This window comes from Scyliorhinus canicula, chromosome 11 (assembly GCF_902713615.1).
Source record: "Scyliorhinus canicula chromosome 11, sScyCan1.1, whole genome shotgun sequence".
Lineage (NCBI taxonomy): Eukaryota > Metazoa > Chordata > Chondrichthyes > Carcharhiniformes > Scyliorhinidae > Scyliorhinus > Scyliorhinus canicula.
Window position 1 is genome coordinate 12732461 of NC_052156.1, and position 20662 is coordinate 12753122.

At 48.1% G+C, this 20662-nt stretch overlaps 1 protein-coding gene across 3 annotated transcripts in view; it reads left to right on the forward strand.

Annotated features, from left to right (window-relative positions):
• sema3bl (sema domain, immunoglobulin domain (Ig), short basic domain, secreted, (semaphorin) 3bl) overlaps nt 1–20662 on the forward strand; it is a 176410-nt gene that overhangs the window by 123751 nt on the left and 31997 nt on the right. For all 3 annotated transcript variants that reach the window (XM_038812283.1, XM_038812285.1, XM_038812284.1), the window contains exons 5-7: nt 6689–6779; nt 10989–11105; nt 13745–13887. In XM_038812283.1, coding sequence (XP_038668211.1) covers nt 6689–6779; nt 10989–11105; nt 13745–13887 — 351 coding nt within the window. The remainder of the gene's footprint in view (nt 1–6688; nt 6780–10988; nt 11106–13744; nt 13888–20662) is intronic.

Here is a 20662-nt window from a genome sequence, read left to right on the forward strand (position 1 = left end):
TGAAAGGAATAAAATGTTTTTTTAAATGTTCCTATGAATGACAGCGATGACATGATATGCAGGCACACGCACACTCATAATGATATACAGACAAGCAGCTAATGGACACAGAGAACAGGACATGACCAATAAGCAGGCAGGACACTCAGGGGTGGGATCTGACTATAAAAGACACGAGGCAGTCACACTCCGCCTCTTTCCATGAATGAACACCTAGAGAGTCAGTCAAGGGTGTTGTTACAATCTCACACCTCCGCCACATGGCTAAGAGCTAGTCTGGTTCAGTCAGACAGAGTAACCACACTTAGGTTAGCAGAGAGTCGAACTCACAGAGAATTGTGCTAACTGTGCTATTAGTTCAATAAAACTGACTGAACTAACTTTAAGATCTAGAGTATCTTTCTGATCTAAACTGCATCCAGTTGCAGCCAGTATTAGACCAGTATACCTAACACGACAAGTGACAGCAGAGCTTTAACCCATGGCCAGGCCATTGCTCAGGTGTGTTCACACAGCAGGAGGATTGAGCTCCCAATGCGGAAGCAGTGTATCCACACGTTACCCTGCAATGCTAACCCCATCTCTAGCTTCCCATGACTTGCTTCCCTTCAGAATCTGCTCGTGCCTTACCGCCTGTTTCCATAGCGTCACGTTCCACGGCTTCCTATGCGTCACTTCTGCCAGAAATGGTGGTGCCCCCCTGCCTGAATAAATGCCCCTCCCCCATCCCACCCCGCCACCAAAGCTGCCTTGGGGGAGGGCACAAGTTCCACCCATGACCAAGCAGTAGTTAACATTCCAATGAAACTGAACAATCCGTGAGAGAGACAGTGGGGAGCATGTTCCCCAAATTCCAACGTGCTGCAGGTTTGGAATGCAAATCATTAAAACTGCTCCTCAAGTGGTCATCCACACGCACCGAAATTTGAATTAAAGAACAACTTGAATTTTAAGATCAGAACAGAAAATGCTGGACAGCCTCAGCAGGTCTGACAGCACCTATGGAGAGAGAAGGGAGCAAACGCTTGGAGTCTGGGTGACTCTTTGTCAAAGCGTCTTTGACATAGTAAACGATTAAAGTACTTCACAGGTCCAATCGTCAAACACAATTCAACGTGGAGACAAGTGAAGAGATAACAAGGGACAGCTGTCCGAAAGCTCGGTCAAACACATCTGCCATTGCCCAGCTGGAGAGTAGCTGGAAATGGGGGTAGGTCACATCAAAATAGCGGAAGAGAAATTTCGAAGAGGAATACAATTTTGCTTGGGTTTTATGACCCTGAAAAGGCCTTGTTCCTTGATTTACAGGCTGCCCCCAATATGATTAATAACTCAATTAGGTGGCCTCGCACAGGAAATAATCAATGCTGTCCCTCAGTCGTGATTCATTAAGGCACACTGCATGAACAGAGAGCAACTACCCTCCATCCATCTATCAATCAGTCGCCTGTTTGAGGTAATAATCCTCCCTTATAATCAACAAGCAGAGGTTTGGGACTTTGGAATTTCTGGAGAGCAGCATCTGTTATGCTCAAGGGTTTGGGATCATCAACTGCACTTTGTCTATTAAAGGTCAGGATGGACACAACTGAGTGCCTCTTAGGAATTCCCATGTGGCTTATAGTGGAATCCTTCAAAAATATGACAATCAATGGCTGTAAGTGGGCAATACACGATAATAAAGGGGAGGAGGCGTTCAGTAAATTATTCCAACTCAAGGACCAGGTTATTGTACCTGAACTCTCGTCACACATGTGTATGTGTGGATATATTAGGTTTTTATAATATTAATAATGATATTAGTGTAAAGTCTGTATTTAGGCCAGAAGGAGGTGAATGTTTGCTGGCTCCACATTGATCAATCTCTCAGTTGGGGAACATCTGTATGCATCTGGAGAGCTTTGCACTTTTGAAGGGACTTTGAACAAGTGTTCGATTTTCTCAGTTGGCAGGTCCTGTGTAGGAAACCTACGCACCATTTTTCACCAAGTGGGTGGTTTTAACTCTTTGCTGTCCTGCTCTTAGTTCGCAGCCCAGCTGGTGGGGCAGTCGGTCCAAGGAGGGAGGAGGGCGGCGGGGGGGGGGGGGGGGGGGGGGGTACGTGGTTGGGGATGAGGAATAACGACAATCGAGAAAAGGGACAGACCAGGCTAATAGCGACCCGCATTAGTCTAGTGGGGCCTGCATCATGTGACTTATGTAGGGCCCTGAAGCGACTTAAAGGGCTAATTGGATCGGAATGTGAGCCAAGCGTTTTCCATTCATTTGTATGAGCAGAGAAGAGGAATAGACCTCAAAAAGTTATGTGAGATATTACTTATCTGGGGCCAGGAGTGGCAAGAATTCTCTTCCAGATTTGCATGCAATAATGAGGCTTGTGCCTGATTCAAACTTTGCTGCTCATTGAAAGACTACAGCGACTGTTGCAATGGAATGGGAGTGAGGCGGTTCCACATTCATTTTAACTGTTGTCCCTTTTCAGGCTGTGTTTCGGAGCTAGCCCATGTAATTTGAATCTGGGCTGACACTTCAGCGTACAGCCAAGGGAATGCTGCACTGTTGGCAGCGCTGCATTTTAAATGAAACTGTTATTAAACCATATTCTCATCAGAAATTACTATTTATTGAGTGGATTGAAACCACAGGATAAATTTGAAGAAGACTGTGGCCTAAACAGCAGCTCTTAAAATGGCCGCACCTTTACATGACCTCACCTGGAAACTGAAAAAGCTGCCAGATGTGCTGTCTGGATGTGGATCACAAGAACAATCAGCTTAAATGTGCGTTTGGGTCCATCCCCTGAAGTATTCACGGATATCCAGACATAATCGGTTTATTCAGGTGTGTGTGGACCAATCTGTTATACTCATCCCAGCGGCACATGGTAGCACAGTGGTTAGCACTGTCGCTTCACAGCACCAGGGTCCCAGGTTCGATTCCCGAATTGGGTCACTGTCTGTGTGGAGTCTGTACATCCTCCCCGTGTCTGCGATGATTTCCTCCGGGTGCTCCGGTTTCCTCCCACAGTCCAAAGATGTGCAGGTTAAGTGGATTGGCCGTGATAAAAACTGCCCCTATGTATCCAAAGCTGCGGAGGTTAGGCGAGGCTACGGACATGGGGCGGGGGGAGTGGGCCGGGGTGGGGAGCTCTTTCAGACGATCGGTGCGGACTCGATGGGCAGTGTAGGGATCCTATGGATTCTACGCCGTGTGTATGACTGTTACTGTGCAAAACATGGCTGCCAGATGCGACTGGTCTTCAATGTATATGAAGAGCTTTGAGGTGTTTCTGAGAGATGTAATGGTGGCTGCATAACTACTTCTTCTTTTGTTTCTTTCTTTTTTTTCCTAATCGTTAACATTTTTAATTTTGCTTTCCTCTGCTGTCATGTAACAGTCCAAGATGTATAACAAATGAAAATGCCAACTCCAGGGGAAGGAGATTGCCTTTAATCACTTTACAAACAAAGAGGGAGAGATTTCTCATTCTTTCACAGGATGTGGGTGTCACCGGCGAGGTCAGCATTTGACGCCCATCCCTAATTGCCCTTGATAAGGTGGCAGTGAGCCACCTGCTTGAACCGCTACAGTCCGTGTATGGTAGGTACACCCACAGTGCTGTTGGGGAGGGACCTCCAGGACTTTAACCCAACGGCAGTGAAAGAACGGCAATATAGTTCCAGTCAGGATGAGGGGAACTTGCAGGTGGTGGTGTTCCCATGCATCCCTTGTTCTTCGAGGTAAAATTGTCCTTCCAGCTGAAGTAGTTCAGATGGAACAGATATAGCTCAGTTGGGAGAGCAGTAGACTGAAGATCTAAGGGTCCCTGGTTTAGTCCTCGGTATTGGCATGCAACCGGATATGTGTTCTAATTCGCACTTTTTTTGAGGCATTCAGGAGGTCATTCGGTGTTTGCTCGAATAGAACCAGTGTGTAGGGGTAAGGGGAAAAGGCAGGGGAGTGACTCGAAGTCATGATGCTCGTTTGGAGAGCAGATGAAGACACAATGGACCAAATGGCCTCCTTCTGCACTGTAATGGTTCTGTGTTAGAATAATAGAAGATAGGAGCAGGAGGAGGCCATTTGGCCCTTCAAGCCTGCTTGGATGGCTGACCATCCAAACAATAGCCTAATCCTGCTTTCTCCCCATAACCCTTGATCTCATTCGCCTCAAGTGCCATATCTAGCCGCCTCTTGAATGTATTCAATGTCTGAGCCTCAACTAGGTGGTAGAGGTCATGGGTTTGGAAGGTGCATTTGAAGGAGCCTTGGTGAGTTTCTCCAGTGCACCTTGTAGCTGGTACATACGGCTGCCATGATGCATCAGTGGGGGAGGGAGTGAATGTTTAAGGTGGTGGATGGGGTGCCAGTCAAGCAGGCTGCTTTGCCCTGGATGGTGTCGAGCTTCTTGAGTGTTGCTGGAGCTTCTCTCGCCCAGGCAAGTGTCCGACTTTTCAGAAAATCATGAGAGCTTTCTAAGAACTTCCCCATATATGTACCATGTCAATATGATGCAGCAGAAATCCTCCCCCTTGATGAATTACGTCTCGGCAGAAACGCTACCAAAACCTGGCTCTGACACTCAGAGCACCTTCTGGGGCTTAAACACTACATGCAATGGGGGGATATAATTCTTCACAATCAGCGGTTCCTAAACTTGCATGACGAAAACTAATAGTCACACAGTGATAATAATTCATCCTGAAATCTTGAAAGAATTGTTTTTGTTTGGCTTGGCAGAGTCAGGCCTTGAAACATTGGAACCACTCAGATCTTCAGCAGGCTGTATTAATCAGTAGCAGGACATATGTTACCCTCATGCTGCTGCTCCTTCCAACTTTCAAAATCTAATGAAGGTGAAAAAAGGTGAAAGGGGAGAATTGCAGAGGTTTACACTTGAATGGGGTTACGGTTTCTCGCTCAGGGACGTCGATAGCCCAGTCCACCAGCCTGACGAGCAGCACAGCTGTGCATATGGAGATGTACATCACGGGCCCAGATGTTGCCGGAATCTTTTGGCTTCGACCCAACTGCATTGTGGATGCAGAAGAGTTGATTTTCAGTGTGTGCTGGCGCCAGTAGTGGTTTGTCCGCTTGCCTCGTGCGTCTTGTACGCCAACAAGAACTAACAATGCGAACATGCGCCAATCCGACAGCTGAAGACGTGGGAAAATCACTTTGCCCAGTATGTGCTGAACCCTGCGACACACACACATGCACGGGAATAGGATGCCTCCTCTTTATTACACAATTTCTGTCATTTGCCTTTATTGTCCATTTGCAGCCATCAATTGTCATATTTCAAAAGAATTCCATTATAATGGGAATTCCTTCGAGGCACTGAACTGTGTCCACCATGTCCTAGGACAGACGCAGCTGGATAGTGATACTGTAGATTGTTGCTGCTTTGGCCCTGAGTTCTGGAAATCCATCCCTAAAGCTCTTCCCCTCTTTACCTCTTCCCCCATTTTAAGATGCATCTTGAAGCCAACTTTTCTGGTCTCAAAGCCCCTGATGCAGTTCAGCGTCAAACTGATAACAGCACCCGTGATACCTCCAGGACTACATAAATGCCAACTTGGCTGCCGTGCTCCCATTCCATTTTGGACCCAACATATGAGGTGTTTTGCTCAAGTCTTCAGCTGCCTACTCAAGCTGTTTTTGCGCAGGTCGCTGACGGGAGAGGGGGAAGCTTTTAAGTATTTCACAGTGTTTGGAAATCTGTACTCCTGTTACATGGCAGATGGAGGTTCTCTGCTGGGAGATAACACGATGCTCCTCACAGGGGATCACTTGATGGAGAGCACATTAGACACTGATGCAGTTATCCGACGTACAGCTTTACAATCTTGTTATTTGACGGTGGGGATTTCAGGCAGGAAATGTTTGATACCGAGTTTGGTAGAATTTAACCTGAGTGAGACATGGTGATGTGGGGGGAAAGAGTGATAATGCTGTCAATTATCTGGGGCCTGTTGATTCTGTCATATCATATCACAAGACTCTCAGGATATAGAATCGCATGATTGATGAATGTTTGCCTCAGGTTTACATGAATCTCTTCCTCATGACTGAATCTCAAGGCGATGACTTTATATAATGCACTCTATACACATCGGTTAACTTTGAGTGACCTGCAGGAGGGAGCAATAGGCTCAACTAGAAAGGGAAAGGGTGTAGTCACACTGAACACTATGTTACCCCGAGGACATGTCTAGCCCAGGGTATGATCTTCGTTCTGAACACTGACTCCAATGAGTTTAACCAGCATGATTCCAATGCTTAAACGCCCATATCCTATTGTTTGTTCAGAGATCTTATTTAGATATCCAGCCTTAACTGGACACCATCTTTTGGTTCCACCCCTATTGTATGAAAATAGATTTGCTGTTAGAATAATTCGCAAGCAAAACCTCGGATTGAATTCTTTCTTTGCAGTCTGCTGGTAGGGCACTCCATACTGGCACTTTCAAGGTCTTCATCCACCTTCAGGAACAGACAAACTCACAGTGAAGCCACGGTAGAGGTAGTCAATGATTAAAGACAGTGAAATTCCTCTGCTCTCCTGAACCTTCTGTATTTGCAGGATTATCTGCCGTGAACCATCAGTCTGCAGCTTCTTGGCATCTTTCACCAGGGTGGAAGTGGTGACACCGACTAATTCCTCTTTGTGCTTTTTTTTTTCAAGCATGCTTTCAGGATGGACGTGAACAGTGTGGAAAACGGGCGTGGCAAATGCCCACATGACCCCAACCGATCCTTTGCGAGCACCTTCACTGGTAAGCAATTTGAAAATTGCAAACTAAACACAGGGTTCTAATTCGAACGAGAATTCCACCCCCCCCCCCCCCCCCCCCCCCCGCACCTTTAAAACATGCTGATATGAAAAACCCTCCTCTCAACACTCATGATGAGAATTCTTCTTCAGAGGGCCCAGATTCTGTAATTGTGGATTCATCTCAGGATTCGTTGCCATTTTAGATGCGAAGAGATGATTCTGGAGGCAATGGTCTTTTGTCCCAAACCGCTTACGTACATGCTATTTACAAAGCGAGATAAGATCAGGAGCTGCTTGCTTCACACTCAAGTCCTCTCAGTGAGCGACATCACTTATACCGCTCCCTATGCACATGCTCGGGAGTTGTCATTAAGGTGAACCCTTTACATTCCACTGAAATGTAGAATCCTCCTTTTTAAAGGGGCTTGATGATGGGAATTTCCCTTTTGAAGGTTCTAATAAGGAGGATTCTCCTTTAAATGGGTTCTAATCATGAGAATTCCCTCTGAATGATGTCGGGATGATGGGACTCGCTGTGTGGGGATGAGTCACTGAATGAGCTATTACCCTGTCTGGAACCGGCACTGCTCTGTGCTGATGGGCCTCTTTCCGGATTCACAATGTAACAAGCAGTCCTCGGTGTTTACTCCAGTTAATAAATCACTCTTCGAAAGACCTACTTCAGGGAGGCATTAAGGTGGTTTAACAGTTGATTGGGATCGACTGCTTTTCAGCAAGCCGTTAAATGGTTATTCCTAAAAGTCAAACTATTGTGTTCAACAGCGTCCCCTCAAACGGTTGAACCAGTTTGTCGAGAGGGCAGCCACACTTTTTCCTTCAGTCCCGTCGCTCTGGAGGAGTGCAGTACATCACCAGATTACGAGCAGCAATTTAATCTTTTCCACATGTCGCTGTTAGCAACACAGATAAGAGTGAAGTAGTTAGGCCTCATTAGCGTTGCATGAAAAGGTGAGCCAGCAGCTTGAGGAGGCAGCAACCTGCCTGATCTAGCGTACTGCTGACAATTGCTGAGGGACCTCATAATCCTGTTCTGAATCATGCGTGACATGGATTGGATTCTTCCCTGCTTTCCCCTTGACCACCGCCCCCCTGCCCCCCTGCCGATCCCTCCTCCAGAGAACATCCTAGGGTCTCAGATTTAGAGGTACTTCTCGTGCAAAGCGAAACTCCACTTTTATTGAGGCTTCGACCCATCAGCCTGGGGTTTTGAAGGAGCCCTGGTGAGAAAATGGGACAGACAAGGAATCGCAAAGGATGAGGCCTTCCCAAATTGAGGGCTAGAAAGGGAGTGTTTAAATGGATGGAATTTTGTTCGGTTCCAATCTGTGAAGGATTCATCGCCACGGTAACATTACTTTCTCCCACGAATTTGAGTTGGGCAATCTTCCCTCTCTTACTCTTCACATTCTCTGCTCCACAACATAGAGTTTACCTGGCATTTGTGACACAAAATGGAACGGGGGCAAAGTTTTCATTGAAATGTGAGTGGAATAGAATGTAACCCTGTGTCACCTCGTAACAATAGGAGCAAGGAACGTAGGAACATTCAGCCCCTCCGGCCTACTATTACATAGGCCTCCATTATGTGGATACCTCAGGGCAAGTTTGAAAAGAGGCCTTCACATTTTCTGACAATTATCTGAGGAATGAAAGAATGTTTGAAAAGTGGTTATATCGGTGCCCTGCTGGGAGAATTAAAAATCCAGGGGGATTCCCAACAGGCAGGAGCTGAAGTACAAGAACTCGCACTTAAATAAAACACGCCATCAAGAACAACCCACCCAAATGGCCCCAAACAATATGATTATAACTTAAAGGGAGTAGGCATTGGAAAACAGGCAACAGAATTCTCCTTCAGCGGGATCCTCCTGTCCGTTGGCCACTCACCCATTCCCATAGGTTTCCCGACGGTGTAGGTTGGCCACAATGGGAAACCGCATTGGTCGGCTGAGGGAACAGAGAATCCCGCTGCTGGCGGGGGTGCGCCACGCCGGAAAACACAACTGGCAGATTGGAGAATCCCGCCCAGGGTCTATGGGGCCATGATTAGCTAATTGGCCACCAATATTTTTTTTTTTAAATTAATTTTTATTGAGAAATTTTGATTTTATACAACAATAACGCACCTTAGTAAAATACCGAAAATAACAATAATATTAACAATCATATACATTCGCCCCATCCCCATGAACAACCCAGCATTTTAACAACAGCGCAAATTAACACACTATAAAGTTACAGAATAAACACTACAATAATGCACCCCCCCCCCCCCGGGTTGCTGCTGCTATTGACCCAGTTACCTATCTCTGAGCCAGGAAGTCCAGAAAAGGCTGCCATCGTTTATAGAACCCTTGTATTGATCCTCTCAGGGCAAATTTGACCTTTTCCAATTTTATAAATCCCGCCATGTCACTGATCCAGGTCTCCACGCTTGGGGGCCTTGCATCCTTCCATTGTAACAGAATCCTTCGACGGGCTACTAGGGACGCAAAGGCCAGGACACCGGCCTCTTTCGCCTCCTACACTCCCGGCTCCACCCCAACCCCAAAAATCGCGAGTCCCCACCCTGGTTTGACCCTGGATCCAACCACCCTCGACACCGTCCCCGCCACCCCCTTCCAGAATTCTTCCAGTGCTGGGCATGCCCAGAACATATGGGCGTGGTTCGCAGGACTCCCCGAACATCTGGTGCACCTGTCCTCACCCCCGAAGAACCTACTCATCCTAGTCCCGGACATGTGGGCCCGGTGCAGCACCTTAAATTGGATGAGACTAAGCCTCGCACATGAGGAGGAGGAGTTGACTCTCTCCAAGGCCTCCGCCCAAGTCCCATCCTCTATCTGCTCCCCGAGTTCCTCCTCCCATTTAGCCTTCAGCTCCTCCACTGACGACTCCTCCACCTCCTGCATTACCTTATAGATGTCAGACACCTTCCCCTCTCCTACCCACACCCCCGAAAGCACTCTGTCCATCGTCCCCTGCGAGGGCAGCAAAGGGAATCCCTCTACCTGCCGCCTAGCAAACGCCTTTACCTGCAGGTATCTGAACATGTTCCCCTGGGGAAGGCCAAATTTATCTTCCAGTTCCCCCAGGCCCGCAAACCTCCCGCCAATAAACAGGTCCCTCAATTTGCTGATGCCCGCCCTTTGCCATCCCCTGAATCCCCCATCCGTGTTCCCCGGGATGAACCGATGGTTGCCACCCAGTGGAGCCTCCATCGAGCCCCCTGTTTCCCCCCGATGCCGTCTCCACTGTCCCCAGATTCTTAGGGTCGCCGCCACCACCGGGCTCGTGGTAACCCTCTTGGGGGAGAGCGGCAACGGTGCCGTTACCATGGCACCCAGGCTTGTACCTCTACATGACGCCATCTCCATTCTTTTCCACGCCGCCCCTCCCCCCTCCATCACCCATTTACGCACCATTGACACATTGGCTGCCCAATAGTACCCCAGAAGGTTGGGCAGCGCCAGCCCGCCTCTATCCCTTCCTCGCTCCAGGAATACCCTCCTCACTATTGGCCACCAATATTTGGTGTCATTCCCTCCCCCAGATTTTTTTTTTGTCAGAGTGGTGCTAGGTCTGGTCTGAAAACCCGGCAGTGCATCTGGAGAGATACACGATGGCTTTCAATCAGAGCCTGACACTATTCTCCGCCCCCGACTGACCAAATTCCCGATGGCGTATTTCTAATGTGGTGCAAACGTTCGGGATACTCGTGTGGTGGCTGCGGACTCAGTCCGCGGCCGCCACAGTCGGGGGCGGGCCGATCGGAGGGCAGGAGTGGGGGGGGGTCTCATTCGGGACTGGGCTTTTATGGTGCGGGCGGTCCGGGTCGGGCATGCAGCCGATTGGAGGCACTATTTCCACGGTCCAGATCCGCACGCAGTCTGAGACCACCATGGACCAGCTGCTGGAGGCCACCGCCGTGCGCAACCTCTGACCCGGAAGTGTGGGGGGGCGTATCGGCAGCTGGAGTTTCGACCTCCACGACAGCTGCCTCCTAGCCCCCTCCAGGGCTGTAAATCTGTGGCCTCTTGACGTCAGTTTTTCTGCGTAACAGACCACAGTTTTCACGACAGCGTGGGAACATAGTCCCTGAAACAGAGTATCCAGCCCCATGAATACTTGTCTGCAGTACAGTCATCTGCAGCCACATCATTTGACTCGATTTTCCTCCATTCCTCAGGCGGCGAGTTGTATTCCGGGCTAACAGCCGACTTCTTGGGAAGGGATCCCGTCATCTTCCGCAGCCTGGGGTCCCGCTCTGCCATGAGGACGGAGCTCGACCAACGCTTGTTGCAAGGTAACTGGTGGCTATCAGCATTGGTGGTCAGCAGATATTATGTACATTGCTTAATAGAATGTGCGCTCTATACGGAGCGGTACGCATGGTGCTCGCAAACCGCATAGAATAGTTGAGATGAACAAAATAGATACCTTCAAGGGGAAGCCAGATAAACACGAGGCTGGATTTCACAGGGGATGTTAATCTGATTGATTCAAAGCTCCACTAGTCCCAGCACTGGGTGGCGAACACTGCTGGGTGTGCATAACGTGGATGGACCCTGGATCGAGGCGCGTAAGTTCCTAGCTTTAAGACCGTGGAGGGATCTGACAGCCTCGGGGGACAGGTGGCCAGGGGAGGAGGAAGGGTAACATTGTGAGGTGGAGGGAATGCCAGCAATGTGTGACATTCCCAGGACGAAATTTGCCTCCTTACTTGCCGCCTTTTAACCACTTGTGTTTAAAAAAAATGGCCTGCTCCCTCCTGCCCGCCATGCCAATTGCCGTATGGTCGAGGCAGCGTAATACTCGGTTCAGTTAGGTTCTTCAATTGGGAATAAATAAATAAATAGTCTGTTAACTATGTGAAAGTGGCAATCAGCCTGCTGTCTTTGACATTCTCCCACCTATCATGTTATGGGGGGGGCAGCTCAGAGCGGGGAGGAGGGTGGTGTGCTGACCACTCCTCATATTTTACAAGCTCCCCCCCCCACACACACACACACACACACTCACCCTGGCAACATCACACACCCAGCAAGAGGCCATAAGATCCAGTCCCTAAGGGAGAAAGGAATAGAAGGTTAGCGATAGCATTTAATGAAAAGGGATGAAGGAGACTTGTGTGGAGCATGAACACTGGCAGGGATTGGATGGGCCGAATGGGCTGTTTCTGTGCTGTAAATTCTATGGACCGTGGAGCAAAATGAGCAGAACGCGTTACTGGTGGCAAGCTGAGTTTACATCTCATTTCTGTTGGGTAACTTTAAGTCTGCAAGTTAAAAAGTGAGGTGTGGGTGAGCGCAAATAACTGCTGTTTTGTACCTGATACACATCCTGTGATGTGTTCATTGACCTCAGTAGGGTGGGCGATAGGCTTGATGTTCCCAAGTTAAAGAGAAGCTAACTAGACAGTCTCCAGCTTCTAACCTCTATTCCATGACTCCATTGTAAAGTGCGGATAGCTGATTACACTGAGTTGCCTCTCGATGTTGAATAATGTGTTGACACTCTCATTAGAATCCCTACAGTGCAGAAGGAGGTCATTCAGCTCAGCGAGTCTGCATGGTCCCTCTGAGAGAGCTCTCTAGGTAGGCCACTCACCCCACCCAATCCCTGTAACCCCATGCTTTGCATCATGGCCAATCCACCTAACCTGTGTTTTGAACTGTGGGAGGAAACCCACGCAGACTTGGGGAGAATGTGCAAACTCCACACAGTCACTCAAGACCCGGAATTGAACCCGTGTCCCTGGCGCTGTGAGGCAGTAGTGCTAACTACCGGTGGGGGTGAGTGGACCTTTGCAGAGTGCTCTCTCAGAGGATCGGTGCAGATTCAATGGGCTGAGCAGCACTTACACGATCTCTGCTCCCTTTTCTCATGTTTTACGGCTTCCAGTAACTGTTGGGCAATGTCCTGCTCCAAATGTCCATTTCCAGTCCTTTGCCCAACTGCTTGATCTTCATAGACGGCATGGTAGCCTGGGTGAATATCTTGGGTTGAGTGAAGAGCTATTGAGACCCCGTCAACTGTGTGTTGGATTCTTTTCAACAAACATTCAGGTGGGCATCTCGCCTTTATTCCCTGTCCAATTAGATTTATTTTTTTATTCGTTCATGGTACATGGGTATCGCAGGCTGTGCCAGCATTTATTGCCCATCCCTAATTGCCCTTGAGGGCACACTTAAGAGTCGACCACATGGTCTGAAGTCACATGTAGGCCAGACCAGGTAAGGATGGCAAATTTCCTTCCCTAAAGGACATTAGTGAACCAGATAGTTTTTTTTCTGACAATCGGCAATCGTTTCATGGTCATCATTAGACTTTTAATTCCAGATTTTTATTGAAATCAAATTTCACCATCAGCAGTGGCGGGATTTGAACCTGGGTCCCCAGAGCATGAGCATGACCCTGGGTTTCTGGTTTACTAGTCTAGTGACAATGCCACTGATGCACCATCGATTGCACGTGAGGCGAGTGATTTACCAATGTCAGGCTTTAATTAACTAGAACACAGCCTGGCGATCGTCTACAGTGGAAAGGGACGATCGTCAGGCTTCTGAGCATTTATACCTCGTTGATAGAGGCGTGGTTAACTCAGCCTCTCGGCCAATCGGTCGAGAGGCACATGACCGACCAGGGCCAATGGTAAGCCGACGTTCTGGCCCAATGGCAGACGAGTATGCAGATCATATCATCACAACCACTATGCCAGCACCTCCCCATTGCCTGGGAGTGTGGTAGAGCTGGGTTGCCTCACACCATTTAGAAAGTACCTAAATGAGCACTTGGCGCGTCATAACACCCAAAGCTATGGGCCAAGTGCTGGTAAATGGGATGAGGTAGGTCGGTCAGCGGTTTTTCACGTGTCGGTGCGGACTACATGCAGCCAGAAAGTGCTGACCTCCCCCTCAACCTTACCTTTCTCTCACCTTGCAGACCCCAAATTTGTGGCCGCTCACCTCATCCCGGACAACGTTGATCGCGACAACGACAAGGTTTATTTCTTCTTCACGGAGAAGGCTGTGGAGTCGGAGGGCAAAGTCCAAGCCATATACAGCCGGATCGGACGGATTTGTGCCGTGAGTTGGCGATTCGGGGGATATAGGGATAGGGTGGGAAAGTGGGATTGTGGTGGAAGAGTATTCCTGGCTGGATTGAAAGGCAGAGCAGTCTCGAGGGGGTGCGTGGTCCACTGCTCCTATTCCGAATAATCACATTTGTTCTTAGTTGAAGTTTGGAGGTTTTGCTGTAAAGAATGCAAATGTGAAATATCATCAAACGGAATGTAAAACAATGACACCCTGCATTTATATAGCACCTTCATTGTCGGAAAACATCCCAGGGCACTTCATAGCAGCACTACATCAGATTTCACAATTGCAATTTTGATGTCCAAGACCAATTTCACCGCCAGCCAACTCCCCCCATTTTCACACATTCACCATCACCTTTCCCATTTAGGTAAAAGCAGGGTAAATCGTGGAGAGAACATTTATTGAACGCAAACTATCCGCCAAAATCTTTTGTGCATCCGTCAACAAGAAGCCTCCCATACTCCAAAAGCGCGCCCCCCCCTCTAAATCTCCTCTAAACCTTGCCACTCGCACCTTAAACCTGTGCCCCCTAGTAATTGACCCCTCAACCTTGGGAAAAAGTCTCTGACTGTCCACTCTGTCTATACACCTCATAATTTTGTAGACCTCTATCAGGTCACCTCTCAACCTCCGTCGTTCCAATGAGGACAAACCGAGTTTATTCAACCTCTCATCATAGCTAATGCCCTCCATACCAGGCAACATCCTGGTAAATCTGTTCTGCACCCTCGCTAAAGCCTCCACATCCTTCTGGTAGTGTGGCGACCAGAATTGAACACTATACTGGAAGTGTGGCCTAACTAAGGTTCTATACAGCTGAAACATGACTTGCCAAATTTTAGACTCAATGCCCCGGCCAATGAAGGCAAGCAGGCCGTCTTGACTACCTTCTCCATCTGTGTTGCCCCTTTCAGTGACCTGTGGACCTGTACACCGAGATCTCTCTGACTGTCAATACTCTTGAGGATTCTACCATTCACTGTATATTCCCTATCTGTACTAGACCTTCCAAAATGCATTACTTCACATTTGTCCGGATTAAACTTTGTCTACTATCTCTCTGCCCATGTCTCTAAACGATCTAAATCCTGCTGTATCCTCTGACAGTCCTCATCGCTATCTGCAATTCCACCAACCTTTGTGTCGTCCGCAAACTTACTAATCAGTTACATTTTCTTCCAAATCATTTATATATGCTATGAACAGCAAAGGTCCCAGCACTGAACCCTGCGGAACAGTGGTTATCCAAATGATCCTAGCAGTCCTCTGATTCCACAGCTTAGAGGTCCTTGCCACATGTGGACTACTCTTGCTGAAGAAAGTCCTGGCCATGGTTTGGACGAGTACTATCACAGATAGTATGTTGGGACAGCCCCTTCCCCTCATTCCAAACCAGTGATGGGCAACCTAATCTCGTGAGTGGGCCGCATTGGGGGGGCCCTCCTTCATCTCAGTGGGCTGTCAGAGAGAAGCCGGTCTTGTTCACTAACCATCACTCCATGAATAAGGTTGGATACGTATCGTACACGCCAAACATTTCATAACGATTTGTAAAAAAATGCTGCATCACTCATATGTATTAATAAAACTATCAACTTCAAATGGTACAAACAAAATAAATATTTATGCTTCGGATACAGAGGGAGCGCACGGCTCTCACAGTCAATGTTGTGAGCAACCGGCACGCACTTTACGAGCATAACCCTTTAGTCAGAGTGGAAAAACAACTACACTGACGGAAACCAGCGGAATCTGGTAACCATGCACGTGGGCAACGCACTGGGAACCCTGACAGGCCACAAGTTGCCCATCACCGATGTAGACAATCGTAATTGCTGATCTGATCACCATTTTAGGAATCACAGTGAGACTCAGAAGCTGGGAGCTGGGGAAAGGGCTGCTGGAGAATGGGTGGCCCAGAATACAACAGGACAGAGGCAGTGAACCACCCATCAGGCCTCCTAACTTGGAGTGTAAAGTTAGAATTAAGGCTCTGGTTTCACATAAAGCATCGCTCAACTTAGCCTGATAGTGTTTCACGTTGCAGCGTGGGTGCAACAACTGGGGTGGGGGGGACCTCCCTTCACCTTCCCCTCACAACGTTTACATTGCCCCCCCCCACCCCCACCCCCCGGGGTCAACTCTTCCATTAATGTCTCCCAGATGTTTGTTTGTTACGTTTTATTTTCATCTTCCGAGGGTTTAGAGCTGAAGATCCCAGCCAATGTTGTCATAGCTGGAAACTTGTCCCAAGGCCCCTGACAGACAGTAAAACTCAACGTGTGAGTTGAAGTTTCCAGCCAAGGAAATGGTTTAATGGATGTCAGGAAGCCTTTTATGATTTTGACAGCAGTTATTTTGCTTCTAATGTTTTTTTTCAACCATGTTTTCTTTAACACGTTTTATGTGATGAGTCTTTTATAGGGGTTTCCAAGAAGACCATGATAGCTCTCTCTAACCCCTCAATTGATCTTTCAATGAACGTGAAAGAAAAGAAGTCTTTCACTGCAAGGAGAAGCAAGCAACCAAGACATATCCAGAACCTTCCCTGAGGCCTCGATATGCCTTTAGGATATTTTTATTGCTCCTTAAGCTTTGAATTCCACATTTTTTTAAGACGATGGATTATAGCATATCCTTGTGATATATTTTATTGAATGATTTTCAAGTATTTCACTCCAGTGGCTAAAGACAACACAGGTTACACAGAGTGGTGCATTATTACTATATTATTCTCCTTTCTCAACACTTTGAACTCTGACCTGCGGAGATTAATGACCATAGTGTATTGCAGAATGAAGAGGGAAAAAGATTCATGAAGTTGATGAGAGGGAGAGAGAGAGAGAGAGAGAGAGAGGAAGACTGGTGTTCATCAGTAAACATGAGCATTGGGGGCCTATACAAATCCCACAGGGGTAAGGAATTTCCCCATCCTTCAGCCCATCAAATAGATATGGCCAACAGAATGAAAGCACCAAGGGTTTTCTTTTTACAGCGGTTTATAAATCTCAAGTGTTGTGACTGGAGAAATTGGGATGTTCTTATTATTCCACGGGATGTGGGCATTGCTCGCAATTCCAGCATTTATTGCCCATCCTAATTGCCCTCGAGAAGGTGGTGATGAGTTGCTTTCGCGAACCGCTGAAGTCCCTGGGGGTAGGTACACCCACAGTGCTGTTAGGGAGGGAGTTACAGGAGTTTGACCCAGCGACAGTGAAGGAACCACAAGTCAGGGTAGTATTATGATCCCACACTAGATCCCAATGGTGGCTAGGACACAGGTCAAAAAACCCAATATTTAATTTTAATTTTGTAAGAGCGCGAGGAAAGGATACTCTCCCCAGGAGTGATTTCACAAATAAGGATATGGTGTTTTAAAACAAACTTTATTATGAAAACAATATTGAAATATCTTTAACATCACACCATAAAATAGCTTACAATTGCCCCTTAAACAATGCTAACCAATACAGTGACACAATAACCCTTAACTGCTATCTTTACTCCCACTCAACCAACAGGAAAAACAAATCTCAGCTCTCAATACACTCTTAAATACCACTGGCACTCAGGTATACTTTCTCTACAGAGATGTTGTTTGAGAAAGAGAGATCTCTTGACACTGCTTTAAAAAAAGATCTGACTCCTTTCAGACCCATGCAGAAACTCTGGTTATATTTCTTCAGAAGCTGTTTTAGCTAGTATGTTCACATTTCCAACCTACCTTATTTTCTGTCTGCAGACATATCTTTTAACTGCACTGCAGAGATCAAACTGCATGAACTGTAGTCACAGCTTCAGCTAGAACTCGACTGACCTGCCTTCACCCAGTAATGACATCACCTTACCAAGCAGAAATCTAATGAACTCCACAGGGAATCCCCTTAATCCAAACAAAATTGCATTAGCCAAAGCCTTTAATGATGGTTGAATTGTGCCCTTCGCTTCCAAAATATACTTGCCTTTCAGACTAGGACTTCTTTTAAACTATGATTGCAGCAGTCAGACACACACTAACCCAGGGCGCGATCTAACTGATGCGTCGGACCCAACTCGGGATCGGCACGTCTGATACATCTCGCACCCGGCTCGCTATGCCTCGCGAGATCTAACAGGATCGCGCAAAACCGTGCGACCTGAATCCCGCCAACAATGTGTGGGACTTAAGTATGCAGTTCGGCATACTTAAATATGTCTTTGGCAGATCTAACCAATGCCCGGGATCGAATCCCCTCGCCAAGGAAACCCCAGCCAGACGCTGTTTTGCACAGGTCTCCGTAAATGGGGACCAGGAGGAACAGCACTTGGGGGCATCTCACCGGCGATCGGAGGCCCTCGGGTGATCACAGCTTCAGCGAGAACTCGGGCCACCCGGGCACCTTGACCTGCCAGCCTGGCACCTTGCCACTGCCACCCTGGGCACCCTGGCAGTGCCATCCAGGTGCCAGCCTGGCACTGCTAGGGTGCCCGGGTGGCACTGCCAGGCTGGCAGGGATACAGCCAGGGTGCCAGATGGAAAGTGCCACCGTGCCAATGGGGCAGTTTTGCCGCACCGGGGATCGGGCCTAATAGTGCTCTGCCCTTATGAAGTGGTAACCCCGAGGGTTAGGGGGCTCGAGGGCTCCCTAACCGGTAGGGGTTGGGGTGTTGGGTGGGGGATTCAGAGGTTGCGTTGGGGGATCGAGGGATCGGGGCGCCATTTAAAAATGGCAGCCCGATCTCTTCCTGCACTGACGAGTGGAGCTCCTCAGAACAGGAAATGAAGGAGAGTGCGGCCTCGGTGGGCGTTCCTCGCCAAGTCCCGAAAAAATAACAGAGTCCCGTTCAATAGCGGGGCTGTTCACAGTGCTAAAAGCTTCAGGGAACACCCTGCTAAAGCTGCCCACAATGGGACTCTGTCATTTCCCCATTAAACCGTGCCCCCAAGCTTACAGCACCCATTACATAGAATACAATATATCCCGTGTCTGCGTGGGTCTGACCCCCACAAACCCAAAGATGTGCAGGGTAGGTAAATTGGCTACACTAAAAACTGCCTCTTAATTGGAAAAAAAATAATTGGGTACTCTAAATTTATTTTTAAAAATACAATATATATCTCAAATTCCTACATTCATCACAATAGTGAGTGGCTTGAATTCTCGCTCTGTGTACCCGAACAGGAGCCGCAGTGTGGCGACTAGGGGCTTTTTGCACTAACTTCATTGCAATTTTAATGTAAGCCGACTTGTGACAATAAAGATTATTGTAAGTTACTGACTTTGCAGAGCAGGCATAGGAACCGGACTGTCTGTGTGTCTGTTTATGCGTGTGACTGTCTTTGTCTGTGTGTGTTTTTGTGGGTTTTTTAAAGTCTAGAGTACCCAATCCACTTTTTCCAATTAAGGGGCAATTTAGCGTGGCCAATCCACCTAGCCTGCACATTCTTGGGTTGTGGGGACGAAACCCACGCAGACACGGGGAGAATGTGCAAACTCCACACGGACAGTAACCCAGAGCCGGGATCGAACCTGGGACCTCAGCGCCGTGAGGCCACAGTGCTAACCCACTGCGCCACCGTGCTGCCCTTGTGTTTGCGTGTTTATGTGTGTGTCTGTATGGTGTCTATGTGTGTGGTGTCCATATACGTCAGACTGATAACAACCATCGTCAGTGATTTGATTGATTATCTTGACTGATAACCTCATTAGGGGTGAACTAATAACCTTTGCAGTGTTGGTGGTGTTAACCCTGCCCTGATAACCCCTCACCCATCAATCATCACATTGGTTCAATGTTTGAAATGTCCCAGATTTTGAGTCTACAAGCGCAATAGTTCAGGGAGAGGGCAGCCCACATCGCCGGTGAACAGCTTCAGTTCACAGAAATGTCACTTGGTACGTGGAGGATGGAACTCACCCACGGTGAGAGATTGTACCCGCCTTTGGCATCACACTGGCATCAGTATGACTGCGGAACCAAGCTCCCGGGGGTGGGGGGGGGAGGAGGGGCGGAGTTCAATTGTCCATTATTATTGACTGCCAGCTGAAAGCGACATCCCACCAGCACTAAGATGCTATTCAGCGTAACAGTTGCTACAACTGTGCTGGATTCCAAAGGTGAAATCTGAGGGCAGAATTTTCTCCACAATAGGCAGACCGACTCAGCGGGTGGAAAAAATGGCGATGAAGCCGCCAGCCCTCAAAGGCGGCTCTTCCCACCCTATTGTTCGATGCATAGCCGAAAGAAAATAAAAGAGCAGGAGGAATATTGTGTGCAGTTCTGGAATTCACATTATAGGAGGGATGTGATGGCACTGGAAAGGGTGCAGAGGAGATTTACCAGGATGTTGCCGGGGCTGGAGGGCTTTACCGATGAAGAGAGATTGGATAGACTGGGGTTGTTTTCCTTGGAGCAGAGGAGACTGAGGGGGGGACCTGACTGAGAGGTATAAAATTATGAGGGGCATAGATCGAGTAGACAGGAAGAAACTTTTCCCCTTGCTGGAGGGGTCAATGACCAGGGGCATAGATTTAAGGTCAGGGGCAGGGGGTTTAGAAGGGATGCGAGGAAAAACCTTTTCACCCAGAGGGTGGTGTGAGTCTGGAACCCAGAGCCAGGATCGAACCTGGGACCTCGGCACCATGAGGCCACAGTGCCTGAAAGGGTGGTGGAGGCAGAAACCCTTGTAACATTTAGATGTGCACTTGCGATGCCGAGGTATACAAGGCTGTGGGCCAAGTGCTGGAAAGTGGGATTAGAATAGTTAGGTTGTTGTTCT